A 24,285-nucleotide genomic window follows, 5' to 3' on the forward strand; every position below is an offset into this window, starting at 1 on the left:
AAATCTAATTAACAAACCTCTATGAACTAAAGGAATCCTTAGTATATGATTGATAAGGTATAGTTAAAGTTGATTGACTCCGATGGAATTGGCTGATGAAGAGCCTGTTTTGAGCGTCACTTGTGCGTTAGATACACATACTGCTAGTTGCACAAATAGCTCCAAAATTCCTGTGGACTTGTGCGATTGGCTATAGCTGCAACCACAACTGAGATTGACCTGCGCTTTATTACTTCAAAAATGCGGCATTTGGCTAATGCTCAAAGGAATCGATCGAGTCGATGATGGCGCATCGCTGGCCAATTATACGGCTTTGAGGGCATCAGTTTGGGATTGGACCGTTCCTCAGGCGTCGACTCGTTAAGTATCCGCAAAGCATGCAATCTCTGCCAGTTACTGGAATTCGGCTTTGTGGCAGACAAAACTGCATTGAAGTTGTTGCGGTTACGGCTCGACTGCCTAGTTGCCTAGTTGCCCGACTGCATGGATGCCATGGCAATTGGCCAATGCAGGCGTCGTCTTAAAGTAGGCCCAGTTTATTAATTAACGCAACCCGACCGACCACTATTCCGGCTTTGCATCCGGCAGCCCAGCAGAGACGCCTGACCACACTTGGTTTGATTCCAACCGGATGGTAACTTGGAACTGGGTATCCAGTGCACACTGGCATGCATATTGAAGTGCGATTCCCGGGCTCTGGGCATGCTCCTCCTGCATCAATTATGGGCATTCAAAACTGTTTGTAACCATTTCGCAAATGTTCAGCTGGCTAAACAAAAGCCCGCCCAAGCTCCCCCCCATCACCAGGTGGCCCCATGGAAACCGTTTGGCAAAGCCTATTGGGAGCCCAGTGCTTATCTTCACCGGACAGGTCAAGGGCTAATAGGTATCGATCCAGAGCTACCAGCCTATACATTGGCCTTAATATTTTTATAAGACTGATTGTATCGTGTAATAACAAGCATCCAGAACGCTTGGAGGCGTGAAATTAAGCTGGGATTAGAATATTGTATATGTATTAACAAGAAGCTATGCTGTGCTTTAAACATATCGAAACAAAAAACGAATTTTTATTAAAAATATTTCAGCTTCAAGTTAGCTCGACTTCTTTGGCCTGTTTGAATAGTTTTGCACACACCTACGATCGCATGGCTCTAATTAGGGAGTATGACTCCGGGGCCCAGGAACCTCCTTTCAGTTGACTTCCTTTTCAAAGGCATGCCCCGCATCATTTAAAAGTTATTAAGCACAAATGCAAACAGACGTTCGAGTTGTCTCGAAGCCATGGTTGTGTTTATCAAGCCCGTGTGACGTAGATAAATATGCAGTGGGTGCACGGAGAGGGGGCTCCGAGTCCTGGCAGGATTCAAGCGGAAACGAAGCAGCACAGCAATAAATAGTGTTTGATATCTATGAGATTCGAATTATGTATATGATTTTAATCATTTTTGGGTAATAGTCTCTAGTAGAGACATACAATTTTTATATTTATGCAGCGCATAGATATTTTGCAGCACAAAGTTATATATAAAATCAAGAGGGGAATCGCTATAATATTTTTGCGTGTACGCAAACAGAGACTCTTATAGAAAAGGCACACACACACAGACACACGCACATATGCAGAGTGAAGTCAATAAATTCTCATTTCGCTGGATGCGTGGAATATTTCACCTGCAAACAAAGTGTGCTCTTCGCTACTCTGCTCTCCGCAGACGCAATAATAAATACAAATAAAAACATGACGCATAAAGATTACAGCCACCGCAAGCGAATGCTGTAGCGAAAGGAGCCAACTCATCCAGGAGCTTTCCATCCTGCCAAAACCCCCCATCCCGCCATCCACACATTCTCAATCCAATCTATATTAAGTATACGCACCGTTTGAACCATGCATTTTAATGATGTCTCCGTTGGCCCGGGCTCGTCACCTAATCTTTCGCCCGGACTCCTGGCCTCTCGCCCTCACATCCACCTGCTGTGACGACGTAAATGTTCATTTATTTTAATTAGTATTGAGCCGGGTTGTCCCTGCACTGGCGTCTTCGATAGATCAAGGTAGCAGGATGTGGCGTAGCTCTGAGATTATATCCCGAAATGTTTTGTCACTGAAAAAAAGTTATACAACTTATTGTATAAAACATATATTTGCTCGATATTTATTAAGCTTAAAACTCAAAACCTTAAATAATAAAAAGAAAGTGTAGTTATTAAATTAGAAGTAAAATTTATAAATAACTTTGATGCTCCGATATTGGTGGTTTTGGCCAAAGTGCTCCTAAGTCCGAAATGGGTAAATCCCAGCTTGAGAACGATTCATCTCTTCAAAAAAAACATTTAGGAACCTAAAACCAATACTGGATCGTGCATCGAAGAATGTGAAAGTCATAAGAAACATCGAAAAGGTCAAATTTGGGCGTTACGAGATCGAAACCACGTCTTCCAGTCCATATCCTATAATAAACGACAAGGCGACCACCATTTACGTTTGTGAATTCTGTAAAATACATGTTCTTGCGGAAAAGTTACTCCTACCACCTGTTCGATTGCACACAGGAATTGCCTCTCCTGGAAGATACCCACAGGACGAAAGTAGAACATTTTCATGATATTTGTATGTACTTTGTATGCCAACAATTTACACTAGTAAACTGGTTGCACTCATCTACGAGAATGTCCTTATCTGATTTTATTTTTTTGCGGTGTACCTTAGACGGTCTAATAAAAAATTACATTAGCGAGATAATCAAAATTCAAGGCCTGCAGAAAGTAGGTAAAATCCAGGTATTAATGAAAAATCGATGACATCCCATGGAACTGATTCCTCAAGCCCATTGAAGTGGCTGCGAAGTTTGATTGCGCAACTTTGATGGTAGCAACGGGACATGCACTTTAAGTGAAGTCGTCAAAGAGCCTGGCAGTCGGTTGTTAGGCAATTTGAGATCCGGGCAAAGTTGACTTTTGCACTTGCACTTACTTAACCCACAGCCTCACTCAACTCACTTTGCCGTGTTGACGGTGCCGAGTAAATATTTCCATTTATGGTCCCATACACTTATTGAGCGTGGCCATCGTTCCACGTCCGCCGCTTCCCAGGAGCCCAGGGGGCTACGGGGCTACTTGACCTGGACCCGGAGACCTGGCAACTGGGAAAGTCCCTGGCACGTTGCTAATGTGCATAGCCATTAAGTCAGGGCTGCGTGTTTTGTTTACGCAACGGCGTGAGCTCTATAACTTGGCAGGGGATTGGTTGGGTTGTGTTGTGTTGGGTTGGTGCATTCAAAGGGCCCACAATGCTCTGGCATTGCTATTCGACTGTTGCATGTTGCAAGTGCGGCTGACAGGTAACCGGAAGGGGGGCACCAGAAATTACATTAAATCGAATGGGTTGGGGATAGTTGGACTGGGCTGGGTTGGGTAGGGTTGGGTTGCCCTAACGACAGCTAGTCAAGGCAACCAGCAACATGGCCGGGAAATGGAATCAAAACAAGCAGCATAAACAATTTAAGCAACGTCGTTATTATTATTCGACAGCTTTAATCAAAGCAGCCCTGCTATATTTTCGTCAGGGAACGCAGTTAACAAATTGTGTACCTGTATATCTGAACAGTGTGGCCCAAAGACAACATTTCAAGGCATTCCATATTTGGTTTTTAGACGGCTGGCATTGGCCATTGCCGTAGCTGCAGCCGCAACTGTTGTCCTGGGATACACAAAAGGATTTTCAGACGCCCGGGAGTAAATACGCCAGCACTCTGTGGCGGAAGCGAAACCAAACTGCACAGCGAGGCAGCTGAAATTGATTGAAAGAACAACAAAAACGGAAAGGTGGTTGGGCATCCACCAAGTTGGCATCCAAGTGGGAGGACGAGAGATCCTGTTTGTAACGAGAAATCCTGCGAAATCAAGGCAAACGTTTGATGTTCAGCCGCGCGAAGACGCCGACGTGGCAGCCAAACAACCAAAAGAGAGCAAGCAAGGGACCCAAAACCCACTCACATCGGAAACCCACTCCACCACCCAACTTCAAGAACCTATTCAAATAAGCGACGACCACCATGTCACAAACGCAATTTGAATCCACCTCAGACAGTGCCGATGCCGCGGCAGAGTCCCTTAACAACGTTGAACCCCGTGTCGTCTGGCTGAAGACGATTATGTCCAATATGCTGGGAGTTTTTGAACCCAAGTATGTGAATGCAACGATCAGCAAAAATATGCCCGCCGTGGAGAATTTTTTCCAGCGACGTTACGAGACCCAAAACGATTTGGATTTCGTAGTGTTGTTCTTCTGGCGCACCTTTTACGACAAGCTCATCGAGGAGGAGATTACCGTGCTGGAGGAGGTGCCACGCCCACCACCCACAGTTCCCGACAAAAAGGGCAAGGGCAAAAAGAAGGGCGATGCCCGGATGGCGGGCGGAAAGTCCGCCGGCAAGGCGGGGACATCGGCAGGAGCAGCCGGAAAGGGACGCAAGAAAGCTGGCCAGGATGCAGCGGCACCAGCCGGTGGTGATCAAGAGCCCGTCGAAGAGGTCAACACTGGTGGTGAAACCACAGACGCCGAGGTAGAAGGCGAGTTGGAGGGCGAGGAGGAGGCAACCGTGGCTGGGAGTGGCAAGAGCTCAGCTCGATCCAGACGTAAGTCAGAACTACATAATATTTTCATTATTTGGGTTAGTTCTAAACTGAAGAATAAGGAATATCTGCCTTATGATTAAACTTTTACAATTATCTCTCTGTAACCACATAAAAACCATATTTTCAGCCAGCTCCGATACGGAAAACGGTAAATAAGATGGATGCATTACTTGAGTTTCCTTTGTTACTGTCCAAAGATTTTAATTTAAAAGTTTCAGTTTTTCCTCCTTTATTTTCCCCATTTTGGCAATGCATAATTTTGTAGCCCGTCCAACTTGATATCAAACGAAAATCTTGGTCCACACTTTGATTTGCGCCACCCACTTCACATCATAAATATTTAAGGGCCTCATTTTCGTTTGCCCGGCTAAAATTCATTTCTTTTGTAACTTTTAATTTGAATCAGCCATTCCGACGCAGCCACTATTCCACCCAACCGACTCATTTGATTTCCCATTGCCTGGTGCAAAGATAAGAGCAAAGTTTCGCCGGCTCATTCATTGCATTTAAATGGAAGCGCGCAACTTGCCACAATGCAAATTCCGCCCGCTGCACTTTGTTCCACCCCATCAATCTCAATCACAATCGTAATCGCGGCGCTGCATTCGCTTACTCGCTTCTGACACGCCCATTTCGGCCCCTTACTAATGCACTCCCTCAAATGTTCCGCCTCCTCCTCCCAAAAGGTAGCAAATTTAGGAAGAAGAAAGCCACTTATGTACCCGTCTACGTGGAAGTAAAGGTGAGCACCCTAATTGAAAGGCACCTGGAGTGTTTGGGAGATTCCTAATTGAAAATGGCTCAACTCCCTGAATATACTAGATAGTAATGTCGCCTAAAATTACAGAAACTTGTCCCGGCGTACGTGAAAACCCCACAAGTGCACTGCCATTTTGGAAGGATGGAGTCCTCGGACTTGGATCCGAAGATTAAGTACATATACATCGTGCGAAAAAACCGGAGGGAGATACGTGAGTACATTAAATAATTTAAATATCAAATATGAAATACATTACATTTACACTATAGTATTATTTTATTACCCACTTCTGAATCCCTGCAAGTTGTAAACTTCTATTTCCTTTTAGCAAACTTCAGTGACGTATCAGCCTGCTTTGCCCAAATGCCCCTGTACTTTCTGCTAGGCACCGTTCGAGGGTCACTCATCAACTCGCTGAGGGATGACTTGAACCTGGTAAGTCTGAGAGAACCGTACTGCTGAGCTGCCATCCGTAATCGGACATTAAGAGACGCATCACCAAACCAAAATCACTCAAACTTGCACCCGATTCGCTCATTTCACACACCATAAACCGTTGTTCAATCAATCAAGGACTTTAAGGCCGATCCAGCATTGTTTCAAGGACTCGTTCGTCCTTCCGTCCGCTTGTCTTTTCATCCCGAAGTCCGCTCTCCGACCGCAAAACAAAATGTTGTGACGAATTGTAATTAATTCCCGAAACAAGGCAGTCATCTATCAAAATGCCCGCTGTGCCGCAAGATTTTTCCGCTCCACTGCACCACTTTGGAGCTGTGAGGATAGCGGGCGGATTGGGTGACTTGGTTGACTCGGTGGGTGGGCCATCACGCCCACTGAACCGAGCCTTAAGCGTTGACCGCCAACGCAAATTGCTTCATCATAGCTCCAAAACGGGCTGCGGTTTCCATTAGACTGCCATGCCAGCCAAGACTTCGGCCTTGTGAATTCTGCGGTCCACAAAGTCGGCAGCGAGTGGGCTTCCATATTATTAGCTTTGCATGAAAATAAATTGGAAAATTGTTCCCTGAAAATCAGTTTTCGGCGAATGGCGAACGGGGCGAATCAATTAGAAAGTCTACACAGACCGCAGGACCTGAACAACGCGGCCTCCAATATCCGGGCACTCCATCTTTGATTCCATTGTACATGTGGGCTCTGTTTTCTTTTTTTCGCCCCAAAATCAGGTTTACAAGAGCGCCATTCAATTTCAATTTCGCGAACCGGCCACAGCGGATAGCCAGCAAATGGACAGTTATGAGGGGCAGGCCGGCGGATCTGGGGGCGGAGGAGCAGGCGGCGCTGGAGGAGAGACCGGCGAGGATATATCCAGCGAGGCCAAGGAATCGGGCCCGGGTCTATTGGAGCTATCCAAACCATCGGAATTTCGTTTGAGAGCGCTTAAACAACAAAAGTATTTAACTTTTAACAAAGGCAGTCAGGGTGTGGCATTCGCTGCTCTGCTGGCTTCTGGGGAAAAATCGGGCCTGGGTTTATTGGTTTCAAGCTGATGCTACTGGTGCTACTGCTGCTGCTGGAGTGGAGGAGTGACTGGGCTCCGATTGTGAATGCTGCCTTTCTTTCAACCAACCCATTCGAGTTTTTTTCTCTGATTTTTTTGGTGCAAATTTTCTGTTTGCCTTTGTTTTGCGCTTATCGCTGGTTACCATCGGCCACAGTTGCCGTTGCTCCCCTTTTTTATGCTCCTTTTCCCGATCCTGGTGCACAGAACCCTTTTCGCACATAAATTACAGCGCATCCGATAAGAAATTTTTATTTTTAATCGGATTTCATGCTACCATCAACGGCGCCGTACTCCGTTGTCGTCGGTGTCGTTGGGTTGTTGTCTTCTGGCCATTTTCCATTTGTTTGGCAGGCAGCATTTATGGCACTTCCTGGCGAGCCTCATTCATCCTTGCATTGGCCTTTCATTGCCGCCTCGCGAATGCCACTTGACCGCCACAGTTAAATTTTCCCCCTTTCATTTCGGGCATCTTTTTTGTTTTAACATTTTTTTTTGCCCCTTTCTGTCATGCAGATTAAAAAATGCCAACGCAGGAGGTGCTGGAGTTGGGTTCGCGGCCATATCCTCGTCCACTTCCAGCGGAGTAGCCTTTGTTACGCTTTGTATTTGTTGCTCATTTTGCTTATCGGTAGCCTTTCATTACGCTTTGTGTTAATTTTGCATACTGGACGGCCGTTAATTGTGTTTGTTTGTTTATTTGCCACTCCCTCCCAGGAAAATGAAGGAGGCAGAGGCGGCGGCCAAAAAGGCGAAGGCCAAGAAACCGGACGCTGAGCCCACGGAGGAGGAAGAAGAAGCTGACGCCCACAAAGTTGAAGCCCATTTGTCGTCCTCCGAGGAGGAAGGTGAGTAGATGCTTCATGGGAAGCTCCATTATCTAATTGATCGGTCTAGGTACATATCTTACTTAGTTCTCAGAAATACTTGCTCTAGACTTATTAAGAAACTTTTATTTCTATTTATGTACACGAGAAGTTACTTACCCAATAGTTCTTTACAGTGGAGGTAAAAGTCGAAAAGTTGACGATTGGTCAGCGATGGGAAAAGATGCTCAGTGAGACGAAGGCCAAAGTAGAGGCGGAACACGCTGCCGAAGAAGCCACGCCGCCACGCATCACGCCCATCCAGAGGCGGCTACTCAAGGAGATCGAGGAGTTCCAGAGTGAAATAACGTGGACCATCAATCACATTGTGTGGGCCTTCAGTCTGCCGTCGTCGTACATTCTGCCCGGTCAGGAGGCAACGGAATTCGAGGACGCTATCATTAGGGTGCCTGTCGACCCCAAAAGACTGGACCTGGTGATCACATACACCCAGCAGCAGCTGGAAGAAGTGGTCGACGGTTGGATTAAGTACCTCAAGAAGACAATGAAGACGCTTACGGATGCCAAACTAGACGATTTCACTCCAATGGCCGAGCACCGCTACTGGCACAAAATGGAGGTGGAGCTCTACGGAACTTTGGAGCAGTTAAAGACCGAGTTTGTGGTAGCTGTTCTACAGCGTCTGACTGATGATAAATCCCCAGTGCTTGATGAGTGGCAAGCTGTTGTCGAAAAGACAGAGGCTCGCTTCAAGCTGGCCAAGGAAAACTCTGACTACTTAGGAACCATCATAGATTATCTGGAGGTGAGTTTTATACTTCCACGTTTTGCAGCTGAAACAAGGAATTATTTCAACCAAATAGCTTAAAGGACAAGTACACTATTCAAATACATACCAGATCCAAGACGTTGGAAACTAAAAAACAACGCTAACTGGAACTTTGATTTCGGTTTGGAACTAGTGGTTCGCTCAAGAGCGTGTTCCTTTCGGAACCGAAACATTAGTGCTTAATTTTCGTAGGCCTTGTTAATTTATTGTTGCTCACTTATCTTAATTGTAACCCTAACCTAAACTTAAAGCTTATCAGTGAAAGTACTAATAGTTTTAAATTTCTTTATCTACTCACCAGAAAGTACGAAGCTATGAGAGCTTTAAGATGGTGGTGCTGCAGATCCCCAACATCATGGTTGGGCTTCGTCACATCTGGACCATGTCCAGCCACTATTGCCGTGATCCCGAGATGCAGGTCCTGCTCTGCCAGATCTCGAATGTGTTCGTCCAGAAGGTGAAGAGCATCATCAACTTTGAGAACATATTCAAGTGAGTAAATTTGCAAAGTGCAGTGCGCAACTTTCCCTCGTGAACTAGAGATGAGCGCGTGACGCGCTGGCTCATCGCAACGCATTAATCGAGTTCTTTCTGATATTAAACCGTTATTCGATGATGTATCGATGTAAATAATGTAATAAGTGGCATTATTTTGAACTAAAATAATATTTATTTCGTGGACAGGTACTCAGCGACCTACACCTACGAGACGGCCACCAACTGTGCGAACTTGCTGCGCTGCTGGAAGCAGGCCTACAAGCTCAGTCGCCAGCACATCGAGGATTCCGGGGCTGGATCCCGCTGGGAATTCGACCGAGTGGCGCTCTTCAACGAGGTGAACCACATCCACCGCGTCGCCGTGGACATTGCCTATGTGGGTCGCGTGTTCGTCCAGTATGAGAATCTGTTTGGACACCGCTTGAAAGCCTGCATTGCGGATCCCTCGATTGTGGACAACCTGATGCGCAAGGTCTATCGCATGCTTGACGATCTGATCAAGAGCGTCGACTATGACATGTTCAGGCCCGGAAACTGGGAGAACTGGGAGTACTCGCTGGAGTTGTTCAACAAGCGGCTGGATAACGTGGAGAATGAGGCCAAGAACGTGATCGACCAAAGCATCAACTCCCTGCTGTCCTCTGAGAAGGGTCTCGATTTGGTGGTCAACGCAATGAACATAGACACCAGAGCCACTCTACAGGAGTTTGTGGCAACCAAACATGAGAATCTACTGCGATTCTTTGTGACCGAGATCAACGCAGTTGAGCGCGTATTCACGGTTTGTTGTGATTCATAAAAATAGTCCCCATATAATGTGGTTGCCTTTCCAGAAATTAAAAAAATCCCCGCCCATGGCCAAGCACCAGCCGGCCAAAATAAGTGCCATCTTCTGGGCACGCTTGCTAGGTAAGAAGCTCAAGACCTCAGTGCTGGCATTCAAGAGGGTGGAGGATGAGCCGGCTATCAAGAACAGCTTCCTGAAGCGCAGCTCTTTTAAGCAGTACTTCGAGTTAATGACTGTGATGTTCCAGTTTGAAAAAGTGCTCTTCGAGAACTTCATACAGAACGCCACTTACTTGGTGAACACCACAAACCGATCCAATGTGCTGCGTATTCGCATATGCAAGGAATCTACAAGTAGGGCTTATGAACAGTAGGTTAGATGGAGATGGAATTAATCTTTGTCCCCGTAGTGTCCTATATTTCGGAGGCCGTGCAGACCTTGAAGGCCAAGCCCCGACCTGAATTGCAAATGACCAGTGATAGGCGTGTTACTCCCGTAAAGTCTTCAAATCTTATGCCCGTGCAATCGGAAGCGTTTAGTGCCTACAGCGTGGCGGATTCGGCAGGAACGGAAATCAGCTCGGAATCGGAAAACGAGGGCTTGCTAGTGGGTGACACATCACAAAAGAAGCTGATGTGCCGCATCAACCGGCTGACCGTGCTGGTGGCCATGATCATGTGGATGGTCAGTAACACACGAAAGGCAAATATACAACTTCAGGAATGCACAGCGTTTATTAGAATGGTCAAGGATAAGAAGCCAAAAGATGTTACGGCAATGGATCGGCACTGTGTTAGGACTTGCGAATGTGAGTTATTTGGATATAACAGAGTTGTAATTGTATACACATGTCGTTTTTTCTGCTCTTAGTACTTCAACGAGCAGAGTCCCAATATCTGCTGCCCATTTGGCGTGAACTCGTTGGGGAGAAAACACTTATCGAATATGACATGGATTTTGTCGTCAATCTGAAGCGCGATGTCTTCGATGTCCTGTTTGAAGCTCAGCAGTTTGAGCATCTTGGCTTTACACTTCCCGCAGTCTTGCGTACTGCGATCATGAAGAAGGACCTGCTCTTCAAGGACTATGAACGGATGACCGAGGTCGTTGACAGGTATAGATCAATTATCAACAACCTGTCTATGTCAGAGGTGATCTTCCTACGCGGCCACATCTACGACACTGAACTCTTTATCCAAATGGGCGTGGGTCGATACACTTGGACCTCGTTCAATATAGGCAAATTCTGTGATCAAATCAATTCGCAGCTGCGCAAACTGACCTCTATAGTGTCCCAAATTAATTTTATTCGCCTGGATCTACGCTCTCGTATCGATATGATTAAGAGTTTCAATTTGTTCAACCTTGATGATGAACTTAAAGTTGAGGATACATCTAGAGCCTCTGGCGAATCATATCTACAAGATAGAAAGAACGCGTCCCAAAGATTCAAATCGGTCACTGGGGAAACTATAACAATGTTTTCGATCGAAAAAGACGTTCCAGCGGATGAAAAGGCGGAGCAAGCCTGCGGATCCGGCATATATCCATGTCAGGGATATTTCGAACTCTTAGAGGCATCGCGCAATCGAAAGGCAGCCCAAATGAAGAAGCTTTACGACTCCCTGGGCCCGGTATTAGTCAAGCTGGAGAGCTTGGTGTTGGGCACATTTTCTGGAAGGTCGGACCGGATGAAAACCTACTACGAGTATTGGGAAGGAGAAACATTCAAGTGTATTGTTGAGTAAGTAGTTCTCTTCTTCACTAGTTTCCTTATTAGTTAACCTATTAATTCCTTTTTTAGCATGACGTATCAGAATTTAAAGTGCTATATCAACCGCCTACTCTCAAATAAACCGATGTTTGAGGTGAACGCTGTTCTCCTCATGTCAGAAATCGTTCTTGAGCCTTCGGTTCAGGAACTGCAGAACACCATTGTGACTGCCACTAAGGACTATATATCCAGGTTGAGAATTTTCACCCGTTGGATGACCGGGACCTGCATAGCCTGTCCACTGGTGGAAATGGGCAAACAGTTCAAGTACAATTACACGTACTATGAGGACGTCATTCAGATAAGATCCATTGTGGATCTGGTCATAAACATACACGATTTGGCTTCTAGAGTGGCGAACGAAGCCAGGGCGTTTGTGTCGCAGTGAGTAATTGCTTTATTTGTGGAAGAAAAATTCCAATTAATGCACTTTATGCCAAAGATTCCGCAAGTACTTCAATCTGTGGGCCTTCGAGAAGAGTTTCATCTGCCAGAAGTTCTTGGAAAAACAGGTGACGCTCATCGAAATCGATGAGAAATTTACATTTTACTCGTCCATTGTGGAAACGCTGGCCAACACCCGCAAGTTCCAGGACATCAAATGTGTGCGCATAAATTTGGAGCCCTTGCTGGTGAGCATAACGCAACATGCCCAAGACTGGTGCACCACACTGGGCGAGGAGCTGTTGCGCCATGTCAACGATAACATGAGGGCAATGCGTAACGAAGTCAAAGTGAGTCCTGATTCTCCAAGATTCCACAAACACATCCCTTTCAAACAACCCTCCTAATCTGTGCAAATCTGTGGCAGACCCTTAGCCTGAATCTCAACAAGACCACACGCGAGCTGGAGGACTTCAAGCTGGTCATGACCACGATTGGCACGGTGCAGTCGTCGACGTTGACCAACGAGCAGAAAATCCACGAAATGCAGGAGACCTTCACCATTCTTAGCGAACACAAAATTATGGTAAGAATCGTCTTTAAATTTTTTGATAGGGTACCATTGCTCAGTTTTTTCGCGAGCTTCTCATTCTAATCCAATCCTTCTGAAATGTGCACATCCCCTCCGTTTAATGAAAGTTACTTAAGTCTGCCAACCATGGTGCGCTTATTTGTGTATTCAAATGAGCAGTTTTACAAAAATCCCATCGAAATCCCAGCAGAGCTGGACTGAGGCTACTGTCACTGTTTCTATTTCTGTTTACATATGCATATTCGGCGGTCGGTCTGGCCAGGACCATTTGGAAATGGCTTTCCGCTTTTTGGCGCAGCCACCGCACAAATGGTTACGTAAATGCAGCTGCAGCAGCAGCAACAGGACTATCCGTGCCAGAGTCCATGCTCCATAGTCCAGATTAGGATCCGGGCCCGGCCAATGCTGCGTATCCGAATCTGTGTCTGTGTGCTGGCCATTTCGGTATCCGCTCGCTCCGCTTTGCTTCGGTCCATTCATTTATTGATGGCATTCCGTTGCGGCGGCGACGTCGCTTAGCTTTGGCCAGACAAAAAGGAATTAACTTGCATTTTATATAAATTAATGAACGAATGAATGCATACGCCCGCACACAGGCACAGTGTAATACATATACAGCTGAGGATAAGAGAGTAGCTCTTGGGATGTTCGCCATGAAATGGTAATATATTTCAGTCCAGCTTAAAATATGATTTACTTCCGTTTTTAAAGTCTATACAAGAATTTTCAAAGCTTTTCTTTCGAAATGTAAATAATAAATAATGAAAATTGGTGATCCCTGTAAAGGATACGCAATTTAGATACTCTGTTAGCTACAGTTATGACCTCACCTGTATGTATTGGCGTTGCAATTGCCGGGAAAGGCCAAATGAAAATTTATGCGGTGGCGGCCCTGAAAGCTATGCTATAGTTTTTTCCACTTCGGGTTGTGGACTGTTGGATGTTGGTTAAAAAAAAGTAGTAGGGGGGGGGGGGGGGGGGGGGATGGGATGGGGTCAGAAGAGCTGGAATACCACGCTTCGCTGGTCGTTAGTGAATTTCGGCACTTTTCATGATTATTATTTGCACTCAGCCATAATTGAAGGGCACTGCTTAATTTTTATGTGCGTTGTATTTGCATATATTTCGATCCGCAGTTTAATTCACCTCTGCCATTCCAGTTCCCCTACGAGGACATGCTGATGGCCCATCACCTGGAGAAGCGCTGGAAGAGGCTCTTCCTATCGGCCCTGTATCGCTACGAGAAGCTGCAACCAATTAAGCAGAAATTCGCCGACATGACTTCCGTCGAAATCGATGAGTTCTGCGATGATGTAAGTTGTCGGAATGGAGGAAAAGGAAGTCCCCCGGAGGTCCTTCCTTTTCGAGTTGTGGCAATGGGATTAGAGCTGAGGCTGATGCTGAAGCTGAGACTGCGCTGTCGACTTTGCATTTCCGCTATTTTGCGTTCTTTTTCTGCAATTCTGTTTTGTTTCCTCCCATTATTATTTCCTTTCAATGGCATTTTAATTGGATTTTTCCGCGCGCCCAACCATTATTGTCAATTGTTAGCGGCGACGTCGCTGCTGTCGTCAGCGTAAAATGAATTAACTTGAAGTGTTTATCATTTGAATTAGAGCGCAAGACAGACGGATGTGGTGGCTGGGTGGGTCAGAGGCCACCCACCCATTCCCAGTGCCACTGCTACTTTGTGCTGCACTAACCTTTTCTCATTTGCTTGACAGTTGGCCGAGTTTATCAAGGATTACGACGAGAACGGACCCGGCTCCGTGGGCGCCGAACTGGAGCGAGGAGTGCGCCTAATGGATCCGTATGGCCAGAAAATAGCCGAACGCGAAACGAGACGGGAGGAGCTGGCCAATGCAGAGCGACTGTTCGACATGGCCATGGTTGATTACCATGAGTTTGCGCGGGTGCAAACCGAGTTTGAGGGACTGCAGCAGGTAGGGTATTCTTAATAATAAATATCCTTACTTGTTCATCAGATATTTTCAAACCCCATTCACTCTGGCAGCTGTACAAACTATACAAGGCGCAGAAATACGCTCGCGAAGGATGGGGCAAGACCTTGTGGGCCGATCTGGATCCCAATGTACTGACCGAGGGCGTCGAGAGCTATCTGAAGGAGTTCCGGAAATTTACCAAGGCGGTAAGCTTTTTCTCCGGGGCGCGGCAAACTTTGCCAATTAAACAAAGTTTTTCGGCCTGCTTGGATTTTCATAAAATTACAGGACGCCTTGGAACAACAAAAGCAAAATACTTTTGAACAGTGAACTCACTGTGAAAAGCGTCTTATGATGCCACTTTTACGCTCAAGCATGTCGGGCTATTCAAATAACTTAAAAGAAAATCTCAGAATATTAGAAAAATCTGGTGCTTCCACTCGGTTTGCGTTCAAAAGCGTGCGATGGGAAACCCATTACATCCGTTTGCTGGGTATTTCCTTTTTTCATACCTATGGCCTTCCATGAGGTTTCCCCAAAGCTTTAGTTAAACAAGAAATGAGAATTTTCTGGCCACGCCTTGCAGCGACAAAATTTTGCACCTAAACTGATTATGACAAATTGATTTATTTACTTCACTAACAAGTTTTTGAGGAATTTCGCTGGCCGGGCTAAAAGTTTGTTGCAGCCAAAACTTTTCGCCCATCGCCCATACAAATGAAGTGGGCGTGGCAGCCCCGAATGGCGCGGCCCAAAGCATCGGTGGCCATTTTGGGTGGGGTTGGCTTTCTGGCATCATAACTCCTGCGGATAGAAGATTAGTATGGCAAATATTTCAAAAGCACCGCGATTAATATAAACAGCGTAGTGGGTGCAAACAAATTTGAATATAATCATTCGACACGCACATATTTTACTGCAGTTTTATCGCGCATAATTTCGGCTGCCAGTCCCCAAAGCAGCAACTACTGAAAGGCTCTACATAATCAGCGTCCTAAAATGTAAATCAATTTGTTCAATATTGAAAATAATTAAAATGCCAGCGGCCTGTCCATGTCATCTCCCTCCGACACTCAAACCCCTGTAACTCGTCCTGTCCATCGACTTGTTGACAGTGTAGCTGCATTGCTGCTGTTGCTCCTGTTGTTGCTATTTCAATTTATGTCCTGAATGGTCCGGAGTGCCGTGCATTTTGCATGTGCAAACAAACGGACGACAGCCCGGCGTGCAAACAGACTGCGCTTTTTGGCCAACAGCAACGGCAATGATGGGAACGATGGGAGTTGGTAGCTAAAACATAACCGAGACCAGAAACCACTGGCCGCAGGACGCGCGTTCGTCATAATTCAATGGGGGCAACCACAGGCAACAACCACACTATTGTTTCAGCTGATTTTCAGCCAGCTAACTAACCATCCACACCCCGCTAACCAATGGGAACTTTTCGTTTTCGTTTCCAGGTGCGCACCCTGCCCGTTGGCGTCCAGCTGGAGATCCACATGAAGCAGTTCAAGGGCACTGTGCCGCTGATGGTTAGCCTCAAACACGAGGCTCTAAGGGAGCGCCACTGGCTGCAGTTGATGGAGAAGACGGGTCAGTACTTTGACATGTCACCGGCCCGATTCACGCTGGAGAACATGTTCGCCATGCAGCTGCACAAGTACCAGGAGATCGCCGAGCAGATCCTAACCAATGCCATCAAGGAGCTGCAAATCGAACGAGGTGTCCAGGCTGTCATCGAAACCTGGGCCTCGATGGCCTTCAAGACCTTCAAGCACTACAAGGGATCGGATGATCGGGGTTGGGTGCTGGGTCCGGTGGACGAGATCATGCAGATACTCGAGGATAATGCCATGAATCTCCAGTCGATGGGAGCCAGTCAGTGAGTATCCCTAAGATATGAGATAAGAGCCCGAGTTATTGTTATATTAATTTGTATATCACCAGGTTTATTGGACCCTTTCTGGAGACGGTGAACAAATGGGAGCGTACCTTGGCCCTCATCTCGGAGATCATCGACGAGTGGTTGGTGGTGCAGCGCAAGTGGCTCTATTTGGAGGGCATATTCATTGGCGGCGACATTCGCACCCAGCTGCCGGAGGAGGCGCGGAAATTCGATGACATTGACAAGTCGTATCGCAGGGTGAGTAATCCGTGGTATTTGCTGGTCCTGGTTATGTAGCTATTGGGTTATTTGGAACGCACACTTAGTGTCTGCCTACAATTTATTTGAGTTGATTTAATGTGTGCCGACAGTATGGCGACTCCTTACTTAACGGTAAACATAATACGCATGCAAACGACTGCTATTGTGTATGCGTAATTGTGTAGCCGCACACACACCGAAATACGTTAGCATATCCCAGGATATCCCAGGAGCCGTAGCACATTACACATACGCAACGTTAGCCCGAGCAGTGTTTACAAATGCCAAGCACTTTCACCTTCCACTACCGACTGCTTTCTCCCCGTTCCCCGGTGTGCAAGTGGGCGTGTGTGTGTGGGATAGATTTGTGTTTGTGTTTGGCGCTTAACTTCACTTAACCTTGCCAACCACTGGATTCCTTCCTTCGTTTGCTTTACGTTTCATTTGCAACATTTGCCGCCATATTTGATGCCATTTGTGAAATGATTTATTATTTTGATTTGCTCTCGACATTCGTGTTATGTTCCATACTCTCTCGATTGGTAGGGCCTCCTACTTGACTTGACCGAATTAAGATCCTTGAGTTCGGGCTGTAGTGCCACTCAGGATTAAAATTACTTTACACAATTTAAGTATTACTATAAGTTTGTTTCACAGTTTGAAGCAACAAAGATTGCATTCTTGGAAGGGTTTTAAGTGTAAGTATTATAGAAACGTTAGAGATTCAATTTACATTAAAGAGTAATGAGGGTTTTAAATTTGGTAGTTACTAAAGACTAATATTATATATGTAGGGTATACGAGATGCCATATATCATACACCATAACCATTCCCACTTTCGTCTAATATGTTTGATTGTATTTGGGTTGGTCGTTGCGCTCATTGCCTTTCATAATAATTTACTGCCCCGACTGGCGATGCCGCGTTCTGGTTGCTGACTCCTGCTCCCAGCTCCCTACTACATCTTTCTCTCCATCTTCCATTGCAGATCATGGTCGATTGTGCCAAAAATCCGTTAGTGGTGCCATTCTGCACAGTACCCGGTCGCTTAGTGGAAATACAGGGCCTGGGCATTGGCTTGGAAAATTGTCAGAAGTCGTTAAACGAATATTTGGACTCGAAGCGTCGCATTTTTCCGCGTTTCTATTTCATATCCACCGATGAGCTGCTCTCCATCCTGGGCAGCAGTGAGCCATCTGCAGTGCAGAACCACATCATTAAGGTGGGTATCGGGTGGGTTCGGTTTGGGTTCCGCATCTGGTTTCAAGTTGGTGGGTGTGCTGCCCTTTTGGTGGTGACAACAACAGATTTGCCAAACTGCCAGCGACATTATTTTTATGTACAACGGGGCGTGTGTGTATATATATATATACATATATGTATGTATGTATGTATATACCATAGAGTCTTGCCATAAAAGTTAATGTCACTGTTTATTCGTTCTGGCCAATGTCCATGGCGGAAATTACGCCAATTTCTGCAACACATGCACGGCTCTGGTCTCGTTTCGTTTCGTTTTGGGACGCTTGAGCCGTGGTAAATTTTTATGAATTTATTTGGCTTATAAATAATATATATATTTTTTCTTCCCTCCGCCCCCGCCCCCTTCCGTTTGCATTGATTTTGCAATTTTCAGATGTACGACAATATCAAGTCGTTGCGCTTGGTCAAGGAGGGCAGCCAGACGATTGTTACCGGCATGGTTTCCAGCGAGGGCGAGGTCATGGAGTTCCGGAACTCTGGTAGGTACTGCTCCATTCCGTTCGGGAAACGGATTCGGGGCAATCCAGCATCCACGCACTGATTGCCAATTTTAAAATTGAACTTTTTTATGGCAATATTGTCTGCTGCCTGCCGGCTGGCCAATTTCTTTTAATTAATTTGAAGCCAGTCGCAGTTGGCATCGCATCGCATCGTGGCGCATTGACATGGGCATGGGATGGGCTTGGGCATCGGCATGGGCCCATCAGCCAAGCTGGGGATGATTGCTCCTCTGTTCTTACTGCCATTGTTGTTGCTTTATTGTTTGTTGTATAACACTTATTGATATTGGCAACTGGGGTTTATTTATGCGGTTATTGTCTTTTCTTTTCGCCTGCTTCTTCCTCCTCCGGGTGCGATGAATAACAGCACGGGCAGCGGGACGCGTGGAGTACTGGATGAACGATGTCCTGGACGAAATGCGCCGCTCCAACCGCTTCATAAACAAGACGGCCATCTACGACTTTGGCACAGATCTGCAAATTTCAAGGTAAGTGCTACCGTCAGCTGGGCATAAAACATATTTAATGCCCCTGTCCTTCCGCTTCCTTTTCGTATCCTTCTGGTGGGGAAGACAGAGTGAGTCCTGGGTGGGTACCAGAGTGACACTTCGGCAGCCAATTCCTTTTATGGCCGGCGATTTACATTGCGGGAAGTCAACTGCTCCGACTCTCATCCAGTTCCCACTCCGGTCGCGACTGTATAATTTTGTCATTTCGCGCGATTTATTATTTTGTTTAAGCCGTGGGGCGCATGGCCTGGCATATTTATGGCCAATTGTATTAAATTGACAGTCATTGGGCACTTTCGATTTCGACTTTGTTGTGTCCGCAGGCCCGACTGGCTAATGAACTACCAGGGAATGGTGGGTCTGGCTGCGAGTCAAGTCTGGTGGACGGCAGAGGTGGAGGAGGCCTTCGACCAGGCCCAAAATCATGGCAACATGCGGGCCATGAAGGATTTCCTGGGCAAGAACAACTACCAGATCGAGGAGCTGGTCCTCAAGGTGCGCTCCAACCTCTCCCGCAACGATCGACTCAAGTTCAAGGCCCAGTGCACAGTGGATGTCCATGCGAGGGACATTATTGACAACTTTGTGCGGGACAATGTCCTGGATGCCAGCGAATTCAGCTGGGAAAGTCAGCTGCGTTTCTACTGGATTAAGTTCTACGATAATCTGCATGTGCTCCAGTGCTCCGGAAGCTTCGACTTCGGTTACGAGTACATGGGTCTTAATGGTCGCCTGGTTATTACTCCACTCACGGATCGTATTTACTTAACTATAACCCAAGCTCTGCTCATGAATCTGGGTGGTGCTCCTGCTGGACCTGCTGGAACGGGTAAAACGGAGACGGTCAAGGATCTGGCCAAGGCCATGGGCCTTCTTTGTGTGGTTACCAATTGCGGCGAGGGCATGGACTACCGGGCAGTGGGCACAATACTTTCCGGCTTGGTCCAGTGCGGTGCCTGGGGATGCTTCGACGAATTCAATCGTATCGACATCTCGGTGCTTAGTGTGATATCAACCCAGTTGCAAACCATCAGGAATGGCTTAATAAGAAAACTGGATCGGTTTGTGGTATGTAGTCATAAGATTAGCCTTCGACTCTGTTTAATAATGATTTGTATCAGTTTGAAGGCGTTGAGATCCATCTCGATCCCAAATGCGGCGTGTTCGTGACCATGAATCCTGGCTACGCTGGCCGCACGGAGCTGCCAGAGTCCGTTAAGGCTTTGTTCCGCCCAGTAACTTGCATCAAGCCCGATCTAGAGCTAATCTGTCTGATCTCCCTGTTCTCTGATGGATTCCTTACAGCCAAGGTGTTGGCCAAAAAGATGACCGTTTTATACTCCCTGGCGCAGGCGCAGCTGTCAAAGCAGTGCCATTACGATTGGGGATTGAGATCCCTCAACTCCGTGCTGCGAATGGCTGGCGTAATGAAGCGGCAGTCTGAGGATCTACCGGAGGCAGTGGTACTGATGCGAGTGCTGCGTGACATGAACTTTCCCAAATTCGTGTTCGAGGATGTACCATTGTTCCTGGGACTCATCAAGGATCTGTTTCCTGGTATCGATTGCCCCCGCATCGGTTATCCCGACTTTAATGCCGCCGTGCGTCATGTGCTGGTCAACGATGGCTACATATTGCTGCCCGATCAGGTGCGTCTGTCCACTGGTTTGTGCCCTGTCACTGCCGTGTTGACAGTGGCAACAACCCATAGTCAGCCGTGTCACTCTCCTGGCGGCCATCACTTTGACACTTTGTAAATTGCGCCATGTCGCATAATCGCAAATGAAGGAAATGTTACAAAGCATTTTGCACCGGCTTCTACGGTGACCCACCGCCCACGTCCAATTTCAACTTTGCTTCTCCAACAACTGCTGACAATTTTCACTAATACAATTTTCCATTTCTTCTTTCTCTCCTCCATGCACGCTATTCTCGAACTACTGGCAAAATCCTTGCCACTTTCATCAAACAAAATGTTGCGCAAATGTCGGCCACCTCCTGCCGGAAATGGACAACTGCTGGACATGCGACGTCACCCGGGCTCGGTTCCTCCCGTCCGGGCAACACCATTTATGACAACTAAATCCCCACAATGGCAACGCCTTCTTCGTCCTTTCGAAAAACTCTGGCTGGCAGGAGGACAAAGTAGTGCAAATGTACGAGACCATGATGACCAGGCACTCGACCATGTTGGTGGGCCCTACAGGTGGCGGGAAAACTGTCGTCATAAATGCCCTGGTCAAGGCGCAGACCCACATGGGCCTGCCCACCAAGTGCCTTGTGCTTAACCCCAAGGTAAGTGGACCCATGGCTCCATCCCCCAAATTTGGACAAGCGCACAAATTGCCTCCTCCTGCGGCACTTTTAGTTTGCTCCGTCCTTTATGAGCTTAGGTGCATGTCCTTTGGCCTCGTCCTGTCTTCAAATTGCACTTCTCTCTGTTTTTCGCATTTTGCTTTGGCAAATCCGAGTTGTTAAGTGCTTGTGAAATTGTTCAATTGCATGGACTGTAATTACTCCATGCAATATTGAAAAACATTGATACTGCAATTCCGAAGCAATCAGGCTTTGGTCCAAAGAAAACCCAAACATTCTTTATAATTGTGCATACATTAGGCTTTAAGAAAGCATCATTGGGGAATGTATATGGTCATGTTTATCATCATATTTTTATTTGCAGGCCTGTTCTGTAATCGAATTATACGGCTTTTTGGATATGGAAACGAGGGATTGGATTGATGGATTGTTTTCAAATATATTTCGTGAAATGAATAAGCCCATCGAGCGAGAGGTACGTAAAAAGGGGCTGTCTTTTTGGGTGGGATTAGGGGGCTCCGATATCAAACCACTGGGCAGGTGCCGGTGCCAACCCGCCGGGAATTAAAGTGCAGCATCAGCGAATCCGCATCCGACAACGACCACGCTCAATGTCGTCCCGCGTGGGGCGCAAATGCAGGTGCTTGGTGGTTGCGCCGCATCATTCATGCGGAAATCGCGTTCATACAGTAATAAGCCGGGATTGCATAAAAACTGAACGCTGGGTATATGGGTTTGCTACAAATTCACAATTTCTTAAACATAAATTTCACTTAGCGGGGAAGTTTCGTTGAGTTTATCAATTTTAATCTATTATTTATTTACCTTTAAAAATTTATGAATATGTTAAAAATATTCCGAATGGCCATCAGTTGTTACCATGTTGAGGTAATACCTTGTAATGCCTTGTAGGGTAAACTAAAAAAGAATGTCCATAAGATTCGGTCAATTTTTTATTGAGTGAATCCCTGCTGATTTTCGTATCCAAGGAAAGCTCATTCATTCGGCTCCGCAGAGTAATCACTCGTGGGTGGTAAGCTGACTGGGGGCAGCTGGGTGACGACGAGAACTCGGGTGACAGGCGTTGAGTAACGCACTTAGGCTAATGCAACCCAATGCCAACTCACCGACAGGAGCGACGTTACGCCTGCTTCGATGGAGATGTGGATGCTCTGTGGATCGAAAACATGAACTCGGTGATGGATGATAACAAGCTGCTGACTTTGGCTAACGGCGAGCGCATCCGTCTGGAGAACTACTGTGCCCTGCTCTTCGAGGTGGGCAATCTAAACTACGCCTCTCCAGCTACCGTCTCCCGGGCGGGAATGGTTTACGTGGACCCGAAAAATCTGCGATACAGTCCGTTCTGGCAGCGGTGGGTGCTCACCCGGCCGGAGCCTCAGCGGGAACTCCTTAACGACTTCTTTGAGAAGATTATCACGCAGTCCATAGCCTTCATTCTGGAAGGCCTGGATGGCACTACTCAGGGTAATCCCCTGAAGCTGGTCATAATGCAAACGGACCTGAACATGGTAACTCAGTTCTGCAACCTTTACGACGCCCTCCTGCCCAACTATGTTATGGATAGTAAGAACTACGATGAGCCGGTGCAGCAGAACTACAATACAGACAGTCTGGAGTGCTGTTTCCTGCAGGCGGTCTATGGATCCATGGGCGCTTGTCTCGTGGAGAAGCATCAGCCTGTCTTTGATGAGTATATGAAGCGCATATCCGGCTTTCCGTTAGTGCAGGACACGCCGGAGAATCCCGCCTCTGGAGGACAGTTTCCGCAGAGCAAGCCCACACTGTACGACTACTTCTGGGACGTCAAGGACAACGTTTGGAAGGCCTGGGAATGGGTGGTGCTGCCGTACACGCACGACCCGCAAGTGAAGTTCAGTGAGATCCTTGTGCCCACGGTGGACAACACCCGAACCAATCGGACTCTCAGTCTGATGAGCGAGGTGAGTAGTGCCTAGCTGTTTGGGAATGTCATTACTCCCAGCTTCTGGGAGATGCCTTATTAATGTTTGTCCCTATTTCGATTGCGTCGCTTAAACTCCAACTCCAATCCCGTTTACAGATCAAACGACCCGTTCTGCTTGTGGGAGAGGCTGGCACATCAAAGACAGCTACCATCATGCAATATTTGCGCAATCTCAATCCGAGTGTCAACGTAATTGAAAAATCTCTCTGACAAACGTCGCGTTCCCGGCTAACATGGCGACCCCATCCTTTTCGCTTCCCTTTCAGGTCATACTCAATATTAATTTTTCATCGAGAACCTCATCGCTGGATGTGCAGCACACCCTGGAGGCGGCCGTGGAGAAACGCACCAAGGATACGTACGGGCCTCCGATGGGCAAGAGAATTGCCTGCTTTATTGATGACATGAACATGCCGCAGGTGGATGAGTGAGTTCACGTCGTTACAGCAGCAAGATAGCGGAGCGAATTCCGGCTCCATCTCATTTCGCTTATCTCCCTCCCCCGCAGATATGGCACCCAGCAGCCGATTGCCCTGCTGAAGCTATTCTTTGAACGCGGCGGCATGTACGACCGCGACAAGGATCTGAACTGGAAGAAGTTTAAGGATCTGACCTTCTACGCAGCCATGGGAACAGCGGGTGGCGGCAGGAACGAGGTGGATCCCCGATTCATCAGCATGTTCTCCACCTACAACATCATATTCCCCAACGATGAGTCCCTCATCCAGATCTACTCCTCCATCTTCAAGGGCCATATGGTATTCGTGAAGTTCCAGCCCGAGTACATGCCTATAGCCGACATGATTGTCCACATGACACTAAAACTTTTTAAGGTAAGTTTTAAGCATATAAGCATACTTAAATCGAAGGAGGTCTTCAGATTATTTATACAAATGTATAGTGATATTCTAAGATACTAACCGATTATTATTTAATTTTAATCATTACCTATAGAAATTACGTCTGTAATTACGTCGTTCAAGTCAACTTTATGGCTTTGGTTCGAATT

General features: G+C 46.7%; 1 protein-coding gene and 2 long non-coding RNA genes across 7 annotated transcripts in view; 1 reads left to right on the plus strand and 2 right to left on the minus strand.

Moving 5' to 3' along the window:
• The window catches only part of LOC123327293, a 100,758-nt gene extending 92,714 nt beyond the window's left edge, over window positions 1-8,044 (minus strand). For both annotated transcript variants that reach the window (XR_006541936.1, XR_006541935.1), the window contains exons 1-2: window positions 7,907-8,044; window positions 1,882-2,108 (exon numbers count right to left, since the gene is read on the minus strand). This is a non-coding gene — a long non-coding RNA (uncharacterized LOC123327293). The remainder of the gene's footprint in view (window positions 1-1,881; window positions 2,109-7,906) is intronic.
• The window catches only part of LOC6729927 (dynein axonemal heavy chain 10), a 32,812-nt gene continuing 12,048 nt past the window's right edge, over window positions 3,522-24,285 (plus strand). Inside the window, exons 1-31 of one of the 3 annotated variants that reach the window (XM_016177700.3) lie at window positions 3,522-4,641; window positions 5,328-5,383; window positions 5,489-5,612; window positions 5,730-5,836; window positions 6,586-6,812; window positions 7,638-7,768; window positions 7,924-8,552; window positions 8,878-9,068; window positions 9,261-9,855; window positions 9,908-10,214; window positions 10,271-10,669; window positions 10,732-11,605; window positions 11,666-12,019; window positions 12,078-12,369; window positions 12,447-12,605; window positions 13,772-13,924; window positions 14,336-14,554; window positions 14,626-14,760; window positions 16,015-16,436; window positions 16,502-16,697; window positions 17,690-17,923; window positions 18,338-18,443; window positions 18,832-18,952; window positions 19,297-20,041; window positions 20,095-20,622; window positions 21,110-21,268; window positions 21,654-21,764; window positions 22,423-23,253; window positions 23,373-23,465; window positions 23,543-23,703; window positions 23,785-24,109. In XM_016177700.3, coding sequence (XP_016036686.1) covers window positions 4,059-4,641; window positions 5,328-5,383; window positions 5,489-5,612; window positions 5,730-5,836; window positions 6,586-6,812; window positions 7,638-7,768; window positions 7,924-8,552; window positions 8,878-9,068; window positions 9,261-9,855; window positions 9,908-10,214; window positions 10,271-10,669; window positions 10,732-11,605; window positions 11,666-12,019; window positions 12,078-12,369; window positions 12,447-12,605; window positions 13,772-13,924; window positions 14,336-14,554; window positions 14,626-14,760; window positions 16,015-16,436; window positions 16,502-16,697; window positions 17,690-17,923; window positions 18,338-18,443; window positions 18,832-18,952; window positions 19,297-20,041; window positions 20,095-20,622; window positions 21,110-21,268; window positions 21,654-21,764; window positions 22,423-23,253; window positions 23,373-23,465; window positions 23,543-23,703; window positions 23,785-24,109 — 9,567 coding nt within the window. In that variant the 5' untranslated portion in view covers window positions 3,522-4,058. Of the gene's footprint in view, window positions 4,642-5,327; window positions 5,384-5,488; window positions 5,613-5,729; window positions 5,837-6,585; window positions 6,813-7,637; window positions 7,769-7,923; window positions 8,553-8,877; window positions 9,069-9,184; window positions 9,211-9,260; window positions 9,856-9,907; window positions 10,215-10,270; window positions 10,670-10,731; window positions 11,606-11,665; window positions 12,020-12,077; window positions 12,370-12,446; window positions 12,606-13,771; window positions 13,925-14,335; window positions 14,555-14,625; window positions 14,761-16,014; window positions 16,437-16,501; window positions 16,698-17,689; window positions 17,924-18,337; window positions 18,444-18,831; window positions 18,953-19,296; window positions 20,042-20,094; window positions 20,623-21,109; window positions 21,269-21,653; window positions 21,765-22,422; window positions 23,254-23,372; window positions 23,466-23,542; window positions 23,704-23,784; window positions 24,110-24,285 lie in introns of those variants that run through there. The other 2 variants (XM_039295271.2, XM_039295270.2) reach the window with 2 other exon arrangements.
• On the minus strand, window positions 8,445-8,995 carry LOC27208515. Of its 2 annotated transcripts, none has more exons than XR_005544256.2 (3): window positions 8,875-8,995; window positions 8,644-8,820; window positions 8,445-8,580 (listed from the first exon to the last, which is right to left on the minus strand). It is a non-coding gene; the product is annotated as an uncharacterized LOC27208515 (long non-coding RNA). The 2 variants fall into 2 exon arrangements; XR_001600899.3 differs by having other exon boundaries at window positions 8,644-8,815; window positions 8,875-8,983.

This window comes from Drosophila simulans, chromosome 3R, assembly GCF_016746395.2.
Source record: "Drosophila simulans strain w501 chromosome 3R, Prin_Dsim_3.1, whole genome shotgun sequence".
NCBI lineage: Eukaryota > Metazoa > Arthropoda > Insecta > Diptera > Drosophilidae > Drosophila > Drosophila simulans.